This window comes from Cervus elaphus, chromosome 29 (assembly GCF_910594005.1).
Source record: "Cervus elaphus chromosome 29, mCerEla1.1, whole genome shotgun sequence".
Classification (NCBI taxonomy): domain Eukaryota; kingdom Metazoa; phylum Chordata; class Mammalia; order Artiodactyla; family Cervidae; genus Cervus; species Cervus elaphus.
Window position 1 is genome coordinate 42,712,996 of NC_057843.1, and position 16,686 is coordinate 42,729,681.

At 36.1% G+C, this 16,686-nt stretch overlaps 1 protein-coding gene across 8 annotated transcripts in view; it reads left to right on the forward strand.

The window, feature by feature from the left end:
- Positions 1-16,686, forward strand: part of LOC122685953 (COBW domain-containing protein 2) — a 50,041-nt gene that overhangs the window by 17,842 nt on the left and 15,513 nt on the right. For all 8 annotated transcript variants that reach the window (XR_006338578.1, XM_043890980.1, XM_043890983.1 and 5 more), the window contains 4 exons: positions 2,432-2,478; positions 4,698-4,784; positions 5,979-6,023; positions 15,032-15,088. Coding sequence is in view for 7 of the 8 variants with exons in the window: in XM_043890980.1 (XP_043746915.1) it covers positions 2,432-2,478; positions 4,698-4,784; positions 5,979-6,023; positions 15,032-15,088 (236 nt within the window). In the remaining variant the exon portion in view is untranslated. The remainder of the gene's footprint in view (positions 1-2,431; positions 2,479-4,697; positions 4,785-5,978; positions 6,024-15,031; positions 15,089-16,686) is intronic.

Here is a 16,686-nt window from a genome sequence, read left to right on the forward strand (position 1 = left end):
CTTAATAGAATTGTACCTATTGGTAGGTTTTTATTTGGGGCAGTTTTAATATGTTTGTGTATTTGATGCTTCTTGACTTCCTCGAGATCATAAAATGTTAGTCCAGTCCATGTTAGCTTTGAGTGAAAATTTCTAATCTTATGAAGATAGATTAGATGCCCCATTAGCTTCAAGTGAAAATTTCTGATTTTCTGGAGACTGGATGTATTAAAAACATGAGTTACTTTGTGAAAATACTATATTATTAGTTATGCTTAGGTATGGAAATTTAAAAAAAAAATCTCTGATTTTCCTGTTATATCTTTTTCACACTCCTCCAGCTCACAGTTGAAAAGCCTCAGATTCATATGTAAATAAATCTTCCAAAAGATCAAAATACAATATTTTGAAACTATTTCAAAATTTTAAAAGAATTCAGTATTATAGGATCATTCTGAGACAGATGCCTTGCTAAAAATGAATCTTTGTTAAATAGATTTCCTGCTGACTAGGAGGGGGTTTGTTGCTGCACGTTGTGCAGTATTCTTCAGGTAACAATGTCCACTCATCTATTCGGCATGCATCCTCAGTTTCTTCAGTCATGTCTGACTTTTTGCAACCCTGTGGACTGTAGCCTGCCAGTTGAATTTATAGGATTGCACCTATAGTAGTATCATTTTGCACCTAAAGTAGAATCATTTTGCATCATTACTCTAGTTTTAGTTTAGACTGGTTTCCCCAAAAATAGAATTTGGCCAACTTTTAGGAGAAAAAAAGTTTTTCTCTATAGATTTTACCAAGGCTAGTACATAAAAGGATTACCAGCTTGCTTTTAGGTTCCAATTATCCAAATACCTTAAGGATCTACCTCTTCATGAATTGTAAAACTGATTTGATGAAATAATTTTGAATATAATTTTAGGTGATCATTATGCATATACTTTTATGCAGTTGTTAATGACACTGAGTCAGACACGACTGAGTGACTTCGCTTTCACTTTTCACTTTCATGCATTGGAGAAGGAAATGGCAACCCACTCCAATATTCTTGCCTGGAGAATCCCAGGGATGGGGGAGCCTGGTGGGCTGCCATCTGTGGGGTCGCACAGAGTCGGACATGACTGAAGCGATTTAGCAGCAGCAGCAGCATACAAGAATGATTTTATATGACATAAAAAGCTTTCACCAAGGTTTTAAAATTCATTTTACTTCTACTAAGCCCTCTTGAAATTTTTGAAAAATCACCCTATGAGTAGATATCCTGTGATGGTGACAGTGTTAGATTTATTTTTCTCTTTAGTGAAATAAGAATAGTCATTCCTCATAATTCTTATTAGGGATAAATGAGACCATGTTTATAAAAGGACTTAATAATTTGTGGAGTTCAATTCAAATACAAAAAATGTTATATAATCAAATTGCCTCTGACATTAGTAGGCAACTTTTTCTTGTGACAGAGAACATCTGTTGAAGGTTAAGGTAATGAAGGTGAAACATTTTTTAGAGAACTTTATGACACTCGTGACTTTAGGGATATAAATAGGATTTTGGAAAAATAATATGTACTCCCAGAGAGATCAAAACTATCCTGTGGACTTCTCTGTCAAGGTATTTTTGTTGCTAGCTTGACTCTGGCAAGGTGCAGAATAAAGTTAACCAGAGAGGCCAGATCATTCAAGTGTAGGTTTCAAAATGTTAACTGACTTTTTGCTAAATATCAGACTGTGTCCCTCCCACAGATCATTTGTTTCTAGGGAATTGGAAGGGCCCAGTACGAGTTCACAGTGTGCCTGGTTCTGGGGTGGGGCTAGGAATGGAGGGAAGTCTATTAAAGTACAATTCCAGTGGTTATCTCTTTAAAAAAAAAAAGTAATAATATTTAGAACAAGGACAGTTTTGTAAAAAGGAAAATGCCTAATTTCTGAACTGTAATGTTTTTATGACATTATTTAAATCTGGAGGGTTTTCCATTTAAGAAAAAGAAGAGGTCAGAGGACAAAATTTAAGCCCTTATACCTCACGTTCCCCTCAAAAAACCCCACAGGTTCACTGTAGGAAAAAATTTACAAGTGAGGAAGAAAATGGTTTCAAATAGAAAAGTTAGTCCTGAATTTGGATATTCAGTAATAGAACTTAATGGACCTTCCTGGTAGCTCAGTTGGTAAAGAATCCACCTGCAGTACAAGAGACCTGGGTTCGATCCCTGGATTGGGAACATCCCCTGGAGAAGGAAATGGCAACCCACTCCAGTATTCTTGCCTGGAAAATTCTGTGGACAGAGGAGCCTGGTGAGCTATAGTCCATGAGGTCGCAAGAGTCGGACCCAGCTTAGTGACTAAACCACCAATAGAACTCGAAGTTTTTATTAGAGGTAAGAAGTAAAAATCCTTTGTGTTGACTTTAGGTTGTGTGTTACACCACAGTAACTTGTTCAAATTTTGTTTTTGTTTAGCATTTAGCAGAAGAAAAACCTGATGGACTTATCAATGAAGCTTCTAGGTATTCATTTGTTTAAAGTATTTACTGATTACTGGCTAAATGGAAAAAGGAAATTATTGGTAGGAAAAACAAAACAAACTGAAACAAAAACATAATCAAGGAAAATCTTTTTCCTGTGTTTGAATTATTGATATTTATAATGGTCTGATAACTAAAATTTTATTTAAAACTATATTACAGCATAAACTGAGTGCTGAGCCCAGTTGTTCTTTGTGAGGAACTTAACATTTAAAATATTCGTTGTTTTCATACAATTTCTTTGGATTGAAAATGATTGTTAAACAAGAGTTGATTCACTTCCTGCCTTTCACAGTAATTCATTTGACTCAAATGTTCACTGTTATTCAATGCAACAGAGGAACAATAAAGAAATAGTTGCAGTTTGACATTTAGAACATTTTTTGTTTAAATACCTTATGTTCTTAATTGGGTTCTCTTTAGACTTAGTCTACAGTGCTTACTCAGTCGTGTCCTACTCTTTCTGACCCCACAGACTATAGCCTGCCAGGCTCCTATGTCCATGGGATTGTCCTGGCAAGAATACTGGAGTGGGTTGCCATTTCCTCCTCCAGGTGATCTTCCCAACCGAGGAATAGAACCCATGTCTCTTATGTTTCCTGCATTGGCAGGCTGGTTCTTTACCACTAGCACCACCTGGAAGGCCCTCTCTTTAGACTTATGAATATTTAAATTATTTTGCCAACCCTAAGCATATTCTTGTTAATGGGGAAAGAGTTTGGGAACAGGCAGTAGTCCCAGGGAAGATCCCCTGGAGAAGGGAAAGACTACCCCACTCCAGTATTCTGGCCTGGAGAATTCCATGGACTATACAGTCCACGGGGTTGCAAAAAGTTGGACACGACTGAGCGACTTTCACTTTCACTTTCAATAGTCCCTGAATATGCTATTGGATTTAAAAGGGAGCTCTCCCTTCTCCCAGCCAAGATTTGCTGCAGATGATCCAAGCAGTTGATTGATTCCTTGTCATTTTGGAATATGGTACTCTGTTCTTTTATAATCCTGGCTAAACACTTCATTTGGTATTTAGCTATGATTCACATTAGACTAAACTTAAATATTTTTGTGATTTTTTTCCTTATTAAAATGCATTTATTATAGAAAATATAAGTATTTAACCAAATAGAAAGTAGCAAAATGGGAATGGCAACACACTCCTTGCCTGGAGAATTTATGGATAGAGGAGCCTGGCGGGCTACGCATTCTGTGGGGCCTCAGAGTTGGACACGACTGAGCAACTAACACATACATAGAAACCAAAATAAAGTTGCATACAGAAGCCCTTCAATTTGAATATTGCAGCTGTCTGTATTTTGAGATGTACATATTCAGTCTTTATTCATATGAAATTTACTTAAATAAAAATGGGATTGTGATGTACCTACTATTGAAACCTGCTTTTCAGTGAATTAAAGTTGATTTATTTTTGAGAATCTGGTTGTTCTTTAAAAATAACAATAAAAAAAATAATCAGCTCTACCATTAGGTAGTGTAAAACCAGTACTGGAAGCAGCCTAGTGATTAAACTTCCCTGAAGAATTGAGGAAATTTTAAAGAATCATAGAAAATAGAATTTCTAATCACAGTAAGCTATTTTGTTATCCAGCGTCCTATCAACTGGATTCTTTAACTTGAATTTCTGTAGTGTATCTATCTTATAGAGAAAATACATATTTGTAATGATGAAGGTAATTGTTCAAGATGCTTATATATCTTCTTTAGTGTAGTTTTTAAAAAATATTTAATATAGTATTAGTGTTAAGTGAACTTGTTCTTTGTAATTTCTTTGAAAATTATGGTAACTATTACATGGAATATTTTAATAAGTAGACTGTCCTTGTTCCTACCATATTGGATATCAGAATTATGCATTTCTTTACAGAGAAAATCATGAGTTGAAAATCATCCTAATTATAAACCATCCTTGATTGTAAACTTTTTGAGACTTATCTTTATAGTTTTAGAGTAGCCAGTAAGAACACTTAATAGATATTTTTTGAATGAATAATGTGAAATCTTAATTTACATAGTGATGAATGCACTTCATCCTTACTATTTGAAGAATGATAGTTTAGGGGTAAATCAAATTATTACAGAGAGTACTATATACTTTTAAATTGCTAATTGATCTGGAGGAGGTGTTTTCTGTTTTTCATTTCTTAGCTTTTCTCTTGACATCTGTTCTTTGTTTGCTAATTTAGGCAAGTTGCTTTGGCAGATATCATCATCATCAATAAAACAGACTTGGTTTCAGAAGAGGATTTAAACAAATTAAGAACAACTATTAGGTACAAAAATTAGAAATGTGTGTTAAGTACCTGCACATTAAAAATGTACAGAATATTTTTACTGTAACTGTTGCCTTGTAGAAATTTAAGGTTCAAGATTGACTTGCTTCAGTTATCACAGAATCACATATTCAGGGAATCACATATTTTGTTGTTGCATAATAGACTGTTATGTAAATAGTAATAAGTAAAATTGTTTTCCATTGCTTGTAGAATATGCAGTTGAACGTTGTTGCCAGCCTGTTCTGTATAGCAGTATGAGAAAAGACTTTGACAAAGCACTTTGATAAATTACAGACTCTTTGGGCTTCTTACCCTCCATTGTACCTCAGACTTCTGACTGACTCAGAATTAGATTTGAAGAGTTGGAAGAAAGTAAACATATTTGAGAGGTAATGGCATCAGGTTATAGAGTATATTCAAAAGAGAAGATTAAGGGTTTTGTAAATTAATAGAGAGACTTGCCTCAGTATCATTGTTTGGGAAGTTTTACCCATGAGAACAATAGCAAATGTTGTCAGCAAATAACCCTAAAGGTAATGAAATTGATTATATAAATAGATACTATACAGTATATTGAAAAGGATTTAACAAATATTTTTGGCATCATAGAAAGGGAAGCATATTTCATTATCTCTGTACCAGAAAGGGGAGGACTGGCAGAGTAGATAGAGATCCTAGCTAGGGAACTGGGGAAGTTATTCTATTAAAAAAAAACAGGTGTGTGACTGAAGCTGAGGACAGGCTGGGGTCAAAGCCACTCGTAACTAGGTTTTTATTTCTAGCATGTGTACAGCCATTTCCACGAATGTGTGTTGAGGAAAATTAGGTGTCAGTTAAAAGTTTGATGTATTTACTCATTTTAAGAACATTAGAATTACTGGCTATTTATGAATCATTTTTTCTAAAGTGAAAGGTCTTTATGTAAACACAAAATAGTCTCTAGTCTGTCAGTTGTGTCTAGTGAGTCAGTAGATTTTTACGTATCATGTTTGATTGCATAAGTGGAATATACCTGATTTATGATTAGAAGGAAAAACCTAAACTATAAAAAATGTAAGTCTTCTTATTGTTTATTTTTCTCTAGCTGTATGATATACTTGTGTATACTTACTTCATGTTTCAGAAATAATGTGGTTTTTAAAAAAGTTAACATTTACTTTTTTACCCTCCTCATTTTTATATTTATTTCAGATCAATAAATGGACTGGGAAAAATTTTAGAAACACAGAGATCAAGGTACTTTTAAAAGCTATTACTAATATTAACAATAAATAATTTTAGTTAAGTAATTGGTAGCTATGTTTGATTCTAATATAAGAAAGACATGTACATTTTTTTAAAAATGAGACCCAAAATTTTGTAAATGTTCTTTATATATTACTTTGGCATATTTAGTTAATATGTTCACTTCTCATTGTAACTAACGCCTGAGAGCCATGATTATAGTCTGTAACTGTGCCTTTGCTTTAACGAGGAAGAAAGCATGGGATTTTGAACCACTCAGGGAAGTAATTAGTACAGAAATCTGAAAAAGTATACTATTAGGAATCTTATCTTAATTTGAGATGTTTAGATAACTTTTTAATATTTTTAAAACTTTCTTAGTGTTTCATAGTTGCAAAGTAAAGCTGTCGTGTAAAAATATGAGGAAGCTTTATGTTTAAGTTCCTGATACGTTGTTTGTAAATATTTTTATTTTGATTTCCTATAGGTTCTTCTCTCTTTTTAATTCTTTTCATACAGATGTGCCTTACGTTATAAAATAGATGTGTTCTTAAAACATCTGTGAAATGGATTTCTATAGCTTGAACTCTTATTTTGTATCGAGTATTATCATGATTTCAGAAAATTTCTGTACAGGAGTATTTTTGTTAAGCTTATTTTTTTTTTTTTAGCAAGAATGGCTCAGCAGCTGATAGACCCAGCAACATGCAGCCAGCAGCTCTGAGGCTGAGAGCTGGCCGTCTAGTGCCACCTGGTTCTTAATTCCGAGGTTCTGTCTCTGGAAGTCCGGCAGCAGCCTTACTCGAGTGGCTTGTCTGCTGTGGTAGAGATTAGAGGTGCTGACAGACTACCATAAGTGTCAGGCAGTAAGAGCAGCAGCTGCTTGTATGCATGTGAACAGCTGGGGAATTAATTTGGTATGCGTTCTCAGAAGCCGCTCATCTGTTGGCGAGAGTAGCAGAAGAATGCCCTCAGTGTTAAGTCCTCTACAAGCATATGCCACATGTACTCCCTGCATTTCAGATTCGAGTGCGGAATGTCTCTGATAACCTAACTCACACCATGAGCCATTCCTCAGTATCTGTCTTCTTCCTGTTGCATTTTATCGTTTTCTTTCTTCTTAAATTTTCACCTCCTTAAAAAATAATATGCAGACAACCGCATAATGCTTAAGTTTTAAAAATCATATCTGTAAATAGATGTGATTATGTTGTAATAGATTTATTTGGTTTGTTTTTACAAACGTCGTAAACCAATTTTTTTTAAAGGTCCTTGGATTTATCTTGCTTAATTTTTCTTTTTATTGACTTCAGTTTTCAACCTTTATGTCCCGCATAAATATTTCATCTTAAATGGTTTATTTTGTAACAAATAAATATTTGTTTATATATTGATAAATAAATATTGATGTTTATATAATATTCCTAACATTTGGTGTCTCATTTTTTCAATAAACATGCAGTGATTAAATTTTATTTCAAATGCATAAATGAACAAGTGAATAACATCTCCTTTTTGCTTCTGTTTCTTCGATTGGTGTTTGCCAGTGCATCTGAGATACCAGGGGCTTTCTGAAATAGTACTTAAAATTTTTTAATCCCTTAAGCATTTTGTGGTTGGCAAATGCTTGTAATAGTAAAAATAGTAAAACTTATAATAGTATAGCAATTGTAAAACTTACAAACATGTGTAGAAAAGGCTTACCTTGAGTATTTAGTTAAGGAGTAAGAATGGTGTAATATGTCTTATTGGTGAGACTTAAATTGATTTTGAGGCAAATGGAAATTCTAATGGACTTCAGAAGTATGTGTGGAAGATTAGAAGAAAGTACCCTTCTTTTTTTTTTTTTTAAATTTTATTTATTTATTTTTTCCAGTGGGTTTTGTCATACATTGATATGAATCAGCCATGGATTTACATGTATTCCCAATCCCGATCCCCCCTCCCACCTCCCTCTCCACCCGATTCCTCTGGGTCTTCCCAGTGCACCAGGCCGGAGCGAAAGTACCCTTCTTTAACAGACTTTTTTTAATCTTGGAAATTTAAGTGGACTGAACAGAGGAAAACCAAAGTTTAATTGATCGATAATAAGTTAATCAACTCAATGATTTATTGAGCCTTCCACTAGTTGCTATACATTTCGTGGTATATTGATGATTTGAACAATGTATAAGTTAAAAACTCTGCCTTTAAGAAGATTAGAATATTTTAAAAACAAATATATTAAATACTATTTTACAATAGGAATATTAAATACACAGGATCCTATAAGAATAGGAAGATAGAGGAACAACTATTCAACTCTTCTTGGTGAAGAGTCAGAAACTTTTGACTGAGCAGGTGATCATTTACCTGAATCTTGAAGAACGAATAGGAGTTTTCCAGATGGACCAGAGTTGTTGCTGTTCAGTCACTCAGTCATGTCCGACTCTTTGTGACTCCAAGGACTGTGCCAGGCTTCCCTGTCGTTCACCATCTCCTGGAGCCTGCTCACATTCAAGTCCATTGAGTCGGTGATGCCGTCCAACCATCTTATCCTTTGTCATCCCCTTCTTCTCTTTTCTTCAATCTTTCCCAGCATCACAGTCTTTTCCAGTGAGTCAGCTCTTCGCATCAGGTTGCCAAAGTACTGAAGCTTCAGTTTCAGCATCAGTCCTTCCAGTGAATATTCAGGGTTGATTTGTTTAGGATTGACTGGGTTGATCTTGCAATCCAGTGGACTCTCAAGGAGTCTTCTCCAGCACCACAGTTCAAAAGCATCAATTCTTCAGTGCTCAGTCTTCTTTATGGTCCAATTCTCACATTCAAATATGACTACGGGAAAAACAATAGCTTTGACTATACGGACCTTTGTTCGCAAAGAGATGTCTCTGCTTCTTAATGTCACAGGTTTGTCATAGCTTTCCTTCCAAAGAGCAAGTGCCTTTAAATTTCATGGCTGCAGTCACCATCTGCAGTGATTTTGGAGCCCGAGAAAATAAAATCTGTTGCTGTTTCCATTGTTTCCCCATTTATTTGCCATGAAGTGATGGGGCTGGATGCCATGATCTTGATTTTTTGGATGCTGAGTTTTAAGCCAGCTTTTTCACTTTCCTCTTTCACACTCATCAAGAGGCTCTTTTGTTCCTCTTCACATTCTGCCATAAGAGTAGTAGCATATGCATATCTGAAGTTATTGATATTTCTCCTGGTAATCTTAATTCCCGCTTGTGCTTCATCCACCCTGGCATTTTGCATGATGTACTCTGCATATATATATATATATATATATATATATATATATATAAATTAGCAGGGTGACAACATACAGCCTTGATGTAATCCTTTTCCCAATTTTGAACTAGTCCATTGAGGCTTCCCTGGTGGCTCAGATGGTAAAGCGTCTGCCTACAATGTGGGAGACTGGGTGGGGTTCAATCCCTGGGTCGGGAAGATCTCCTGGAGAAGGAAATGGCAACCCACTCCAGTATTCTTGCCTGGAAAATCCCATGGACGAAGGAGCCTGGTAGGCTACAGTCCATGGGGTTGCAAAGAGTCAGACACGACTGAGTGACTTCACATTCACATTCATATTGTTCCATGTCTAGTTCTAACTGTTGCTTCTTGACGTGCATATAGATTTCTCAGAATAAAGGTAAGGTGGTCTGGTATTCCATCTCTTGAAGAATTTTCTACAGTTTGTTGTGATCCACACAGTCAAATGCTTTAGCATAGTTAATGATGCAGAAGTAGATGTTTTTCTGGAGTTCTCTTGCTTTTTCTATGATCCAACAGATATTGGCAATTTAATCTCTGGTTCCTCTCCCTTTTATAAATCCAGCTTGTACATCTGGAAGTTCTCAGTTCATGTACTGTTGAAGCCTAGCTTGGAGAATTTTGAGCATGACCTTGCCAGCATGTGAAATGAGTGCAATTTTGTGGTAGTTTGAACATTCTTTGGCATTACCTTTCTTTGGGATTGGAATGAAGACTGACCTTTTCCAGTCCTGTGGCCACTGCTGAGTTTTCCAAATTTGCTGGCATATTAAGGGCAGCACTTTCACAGCCTCCTCTTTTAGGATTGAAAATAGTTCAGCTGGAATTCCATCACCTCCACTAGCTTTGTTTTAGTGATGTTTCCTAAGGCCAACTTGACTTCACATTCCAGGATGTCTGGGTCTATCTGGGTCGTTGAGATCTTTTTTGTATAGTTCTTCTGTGCATTCTTGCCACCTCTTCTTAATATCTTCTGCTCCTGTTAGGTCCATGCTGTTTCTGTCCTTTATTGTGCCCATCTTTCCATGAGATATTCCCTTGGTATCTCTGATTTTCTTGAAGAGATCTCTAGTCCTTCCCATTCTATTGTTTTCCTTGCATTGTTCACTTAGGAAGTCTTTCTTATCTCTCCTTGCTATTCTTTGGAATTCTGCTTTAAATGGGTATATCTTTTCTTTTATCCTTTGCCTTTTGCTTCTCTTATTTCCTCAGCTATTTGTAAGGCCTCTTCAGATACCATTTTGCCTTTATGCGTTTCTTTTTTGGGGGCATGGTTTTGATCACTGCCTCCTGTACAATGTTACAAACCTCCGTCTGTAGTTCTTCAGGCACTCTGTCTATCAGATATAATCCCTTGAATCTACTTGTCACTTCCGTCGCATAATTGTAAGAGATTTGATTTAGGTCATACCTGAATGGCCTAGTGGTTTTCCTTACTTTCTTCAATTTAAGTCTGAATTTGGCAATAAGGAGTTCATGATTGGAGCCATAGTCTGCTCCCCGTCTTGTTTTACTGACTGTATAGAGCTTCTCTATCTTTGACTGCAAAGAATGTAATCAGTCTGATTTCAGTATTGACCATCTGGTGATGTCCATGTGCAGAGTCATCTCTAGTGTTGTTGGAAGAGGGTGTTTGCTATGACCAGTGCATTCCCTTGGCAGAACTGTTTGTGGTCTACTGGAGAAGGGAATGGCAAACCACTTCAGCATTCTTGCCTTGAGAACCCCATGAACAGTTTGAAATGGACCAGAGTATTAGTGTCTTTCTCAGCATAAGAAAGATTTTGTATTCCAGGAAGGTGTGAATATTTTAGAATGGGCAGAACACGTTGTGTTAATATTATGTTGCAGAGAGGAAAAGGCATATGACTATGGAGATGAAGAAATTACCTCAAAGAGTATTGAATGCCATGGCGCATGGTTTGGATTTTCTACTGTAGGCAAGTTATTCATGAAGGGTTTTAAAGGCAGTATGACTCTTGTGATGTGGAGTGAATATGGTGCTATTCTCCAAGTTAGGAGATTCAGGAAGGAGGAGCAACTTTGGGGTGGAGTTTCCCAGGTGGTTCTAGTGGTAAAGAATCTACCTGCCAATGTAGGAGACACATGAGACGTGGGTTTGATTCCTGGGTCAGGAAGATACCCTAGAGGAGGGCATGGCAACCCAACTTGCCTGGAGAATCTAATGGATAGAGGAGCCTGGCAGGCTACAGCCCATGGGGTGGCAAAGAGACGGACACAACTGAAGCAGCTTAAACAGCACAGTGATAGCACTGGGTTTGGTAAAGGGGATTAGTTCCATTTTGTAAACACTGAGTTTGAGATGCCACTTGGGAAGGCATTTGGAAATTTAGCTCTAGAAGTCAAGACTTACTATTTGATGTTATCAACTACTCGTAGATCTGGGATGGTCTGGTGGCCCATGTGTCAGACTCACTGAACTTTGAAAAGACTTCTGGAGTAGTAGCGAAATCTCCCCTCCCCTGAGAGAGCCAGAGCCCTCTTCCTTTTCCATTCTCCTGCTCCTAGTTTTAGGCTACTTAAAGCAGTCTTTAGACATAGGGATAATTGAAAGCTCCTCGTAGGGAAAAGATTAGGTACTTCTGGCATGATAGTTCAAGAAATTAGGAGAAATTATGAGCTTTGGAACTTTTTTCTTCTTTGTTTGCTTCATTCTGCCATTCAGTTTTTACATGATAGTAATAGTCTTTTTATTTTTTATTTTTTCTATATTAATGTTTTGGAAGAGATCTGCTGCTTTTATCTCTGAAGGGAAAAATTAAATAAAATTTGATGCCATGAAAATTAGTTTTCTAGTTACATGCCTTGGATGAGTGATGAAATTTGTTTTTTGATGGTGGTACTAAATTTGGGGAAAGTCCATGACAACTTTCATCTGGAACCTCAGACTTTTCTCTTTTCCTTTCCATTGAGAATCTGGTGAGATACAGTGAGGGACTTTGGTACTTTTTGTTCTCTGTACAATTTATCCTGTCTAGCTCTTTTATTGATACCGTCTGGTTTGGAAATATCAAAAGAATCTGGGTATAAAGCAGAATAATCTTTAAATCTGATCTGTATTCTCAAGAATACTGTTGTGGTGAAAACTGTAGATTGTTTAGAAGCTTGTGTTTAGTTGGCCTGAATTTTGATATTCATACAATTAGCATGTGTAAACTTTTTAAACTTTAAGCTATTTCCTAAGTTAAAGATGACAAACTTGGTGAAAAACTTCATTCACTTGTCACCTGTCAGTATAAATATTTGCTTAACTGTGATGGTATGAAAGGAAATATGGTTTTTTTTTTTTTTTTTTTTTTGGAAATATTTTTAATATTAAGGCTTTGGTCTCTTATGTAAATTGATATTCAGAAATTTTTTTCATGGAACATTTACTTCTTTGCTTGATTATTTTCCTAATTCTGCTCATCTAGAATGTCAAGAATTTGAAATATTACAGTCTGTTAACATAGAACTCTGGAGTATCCCTCTTTTAACAAGGTGGGAATTTGCCTTGTTTCAGGATAAGGTTCATAATTTAACAGACTCTTATTGCTGTATGAATATATGACAGACTATTGAGAATGAACAAATCAGACACAGCTGGTCAGCCCTAAGTTAAAGGAGATGATTTTTACATGTTTTTATATTTGAAAAAATTTTGACAAAATTTTTCTCAAGTGAAATCTTATTTTCCTTGTCAGAAAATTTAATGAATGTTCAGCATATCCCTGGAGTCTAATTTTGAAACCTGATATTACTGGTTGTCATTTTTCTTCAAACATTTCTTCATTGTAGCTTTGTTTGTGGAGAAATCACTGTCCTTTACTGTTTCATGTTGTTGTTTAGTCCCTCACTCATGTCCAACTCTTTTGCGACCCCCTGGACTTTGTGGCCCTCCAGGATCCTCTGTCTGCTTTTCAGGCAAGAATACTGGAATGGGTTGCCATTCCCTTCTCCAAAGGATCTTCCTGACCCCGAGATGGAACTCCCGTCTCCTGCACTGCAGGCAGATTCCACTGCTGGGCCACCAGGGAAGCCCTTACTGTTTCATAGGCTGGCATAAAAATTGGAACTCAATCACTATTCTTTATAAATAGGAAAAGGAGTACGTCAATGATGTATATTGTCACCGTGCTTATTTAAGTTATATGCAGAGTACATCATGAGAAATGCTAGGCTGGATGAAACACAAGCTGGAATTAAGATTGCCAGTAGAAATATCAATAACCTCAGATATGCAAATGACACCACCCTTATGGCAGAAAGTAAAGAAGAAATAAAGAGCCTCTTGATGAAAGTGAAAGAGGAGAGTGAAGAAGTTGGCTTAAAGCTCAACATTCAGAAAACAAAGATAATCACATCCAGTCCCATCACTTCATGGCAAATAGATGGAGAAAGTGGACACAGTGGCATACTTTATTTTGAGGGGCTCCAAAATCACTGCAGATGGTGACTGCAACCATGAAATAAAAAGATGCTTACTCCTTGGAAGGAAAGTTATGACCAACCTAGACAGCATATTAAAAAGCAGAGACGTTACTTTGCCAGCAAAGGTCTATCTAGTCAAGACTATGGTTTTTCCAGTAGTCATGTATGGATGTGAGAGTTGGACTATAAAGAAAGCTGAGCACTGAAGAATTGATGCTTTTGAACTGTGGTGTTGGAGAAGACTCTTGAGAGTCCCTTGGACTGCAAGGAGATCCAACCAGTCCATTCTAAAGGATATCAGTCCTGAATGTTCATTGGAAGGACTGATGTTGAAGCTGAAGCTCCAATACTTTGGCCACCTGATCAAAGAGCTGACTCATTTGAAAACACCCTGATGCTGGGAAAGATTGAAGGTGAGAGGAGAAGGGGATGACAGAGGATGAGATGGTTGGATGGCATCACTGACTCAGTGGACATGAGTTTGAGTAAACTCTGGGAGTTGGTGATGGACAGGGAGGCCTGGCGTGCTGCAGTCCATGGGGTCGCAAAGAGTCGGACATAACTGAGCGACTGAACTGAACTGAACTGAATGCTGATTGTGATATGATAACCTCTTCTGACTTCAATCTCTGCTTTCTTAACAAGGCTTAATTACCACTAAATAATTTTAACAGAAATAATGTTAATTCAGCTAGAGCACCAACAGGAAGTTTCAGTCTATATGCAACCCCATCTGAAGGAAATAAAATCAAACCATATTCTTTGGATATAGATAAGGGTCCTAGAGTAAATATTTATGTATTGATTGACTGCTTATATTCTTATGATACTACTTGTATCATGAAAGATGGAGTAAAAGAAATACAATAATTCCAAAGATAATGTTCCTATACTACTTCATTATTTACATTTGTTCAATTTCACTCATTTCATCCTTTGAGTAGTAAACTGCTACTTTTGAAAGGTTTCAGTTTTTTAACCAATTTTTTTTTGCTATAAAAATCTAGTTTGAAAAGCTCAAGTTTTTAGAACTAAAAAGACAATTTAAGTAAAAACAAACCAAAAAACCCACTACAGTTTATTGAAGCAATTTCAAAGTAATTTTCTGCCTTGGTCTAAAACCATTTATTCTGTTTTTAAATTTTTATGCATAAATCCCATAGAAATTTTTTACAACAGCTTTTTTGTTCCTTGCCTGTCTGTTATATGTTTTCCCAAAATAGTATATATTAATTAATTTTTATGTCTACATTTCTGGCAAAATAGAGATTGCTTTTCTTTATTAATTGTATTTTGCAGAATTTAACACTTCACGTTGGTGTTCTTCCTTTTAGAGTTGATCTTGCAAAAGTATTAGATCTTCATGCCTTTGACAGTCTCTCTGGAATAAGGTATGTGTCCTGTCCTGTTTTGGTCACTTTTACTATAATGTATATTTTCCCCTACAGTTATAGGTATTAAAAGAATGATTTATACAGATGCATGTTTGATTTATGCTTCCTGTCACATCTTTGATGTTCTAGATCATTCCTAATGATTATGTTCTTGAAAGTTTTGCTAACTGGTTGTTTGGAAATCACATGTATTTTCCTACAGAAGTTACAGTGTAAGTGGTACTTAACTTCAGAGATTTGATGTTAATATTTCTTTCCCAACCACTGTGTGTAATTCTTCTATGAGAAAACACATGAAATACATAGAAAGCTTTAGTTTGGGGTATTCCCACAAGCACTCCTTTTCCTGTAGATTGGATCAGTTTCCTATCTCTTCCCCCAGGGACTCATTTTGATAAGGGAAAGAACAAATAATTCTTCCCTGGTCATTGATATCTTTTTTTTTTAACCATCCTTAAGCAGTTTTAACTGTGTGGTTCATTCAGTAGTGTTAAGTATATTCACATTGTTTGCAATGGATCTACTTTTTCATGTTGCAAAACTGAAACTCTGTACCAATCTGATGACAACTCCTGGTTTTCCTCTCCTTGTAGCCTCTCCTTGTAGTGGTAGTAACTACCACTATGTCATCTGTTTCTAAGAATTTGATAACTTTAGGTACCTCAAATAAGTGAAATCATACAGTATTTGTCCTATTGTCACTAACTTATTTCACTTAGTTCTCAAGGTTCATCTGTTTTGTAGCATGTGACAATATTGTCTTCCTTTTAAAGGCTAAATAATATTCCATTGTATATGTCATTTTTTAATTTATCCATTTATTCATTGATAATGACATTCAGGTTGCTTTCACCTCTTGGCTATTGTGAATAATTCTGCAGTGATCATGGGTTGGGTGTACAAATACCTTTTCAAGACCCTGCCTTAAATTCTTTGGAAATATGCCCAGAACTGAGATTGCTGGATCATATATAGTTCTATTTTTAATTTTTTGAGGAACCATCATATTGTTTTCCATAGCAGCTGCACCATTTTACATTCCCACAAACAGTGCATAAGTGTTCCTATTTTTCCACATCCTTGCCAACACTTGCTATTTTCTGTTGGTTTTGGTAGTAGCTGTCCCAGTGGGCATGAGATGCGTTGTGGTTTTGATCTGCATTTCTAAAACGATTAGATATTGAGCATCTTTTCATTTACTTGCTGGCCATTTGTATATTATGTTTGTAGAAATGTCTGTTCAGATACTTTGCCCGTTTTTTATTTGGATTATTATTATTTTTTTTGTGTGTGTGGCTGAAATGTAGGTGTTCTTAAATAATTTAGGTATTAACCCCCTATCAGATGCATGGTTTGCAAATATTTTCTCCCATTTCCTCTGAAGTAGATGAGTCATAGTGAGAGGTGTGACTTATGTGAGAGGTGACCTCTCTATACCCAAAGGAAAGGAGCATCCTTATCTCTGATGATGGAGGGAATCTCAGGGCACAGACCTTGCTGAGTTTCCCGTTGTTTACCACACTTGGCTTATCCTCTGTCCTGTCATAGCTCTGTGGCTTTCCACTCTTCATCAAACCTGGCACAGAAACACCCAG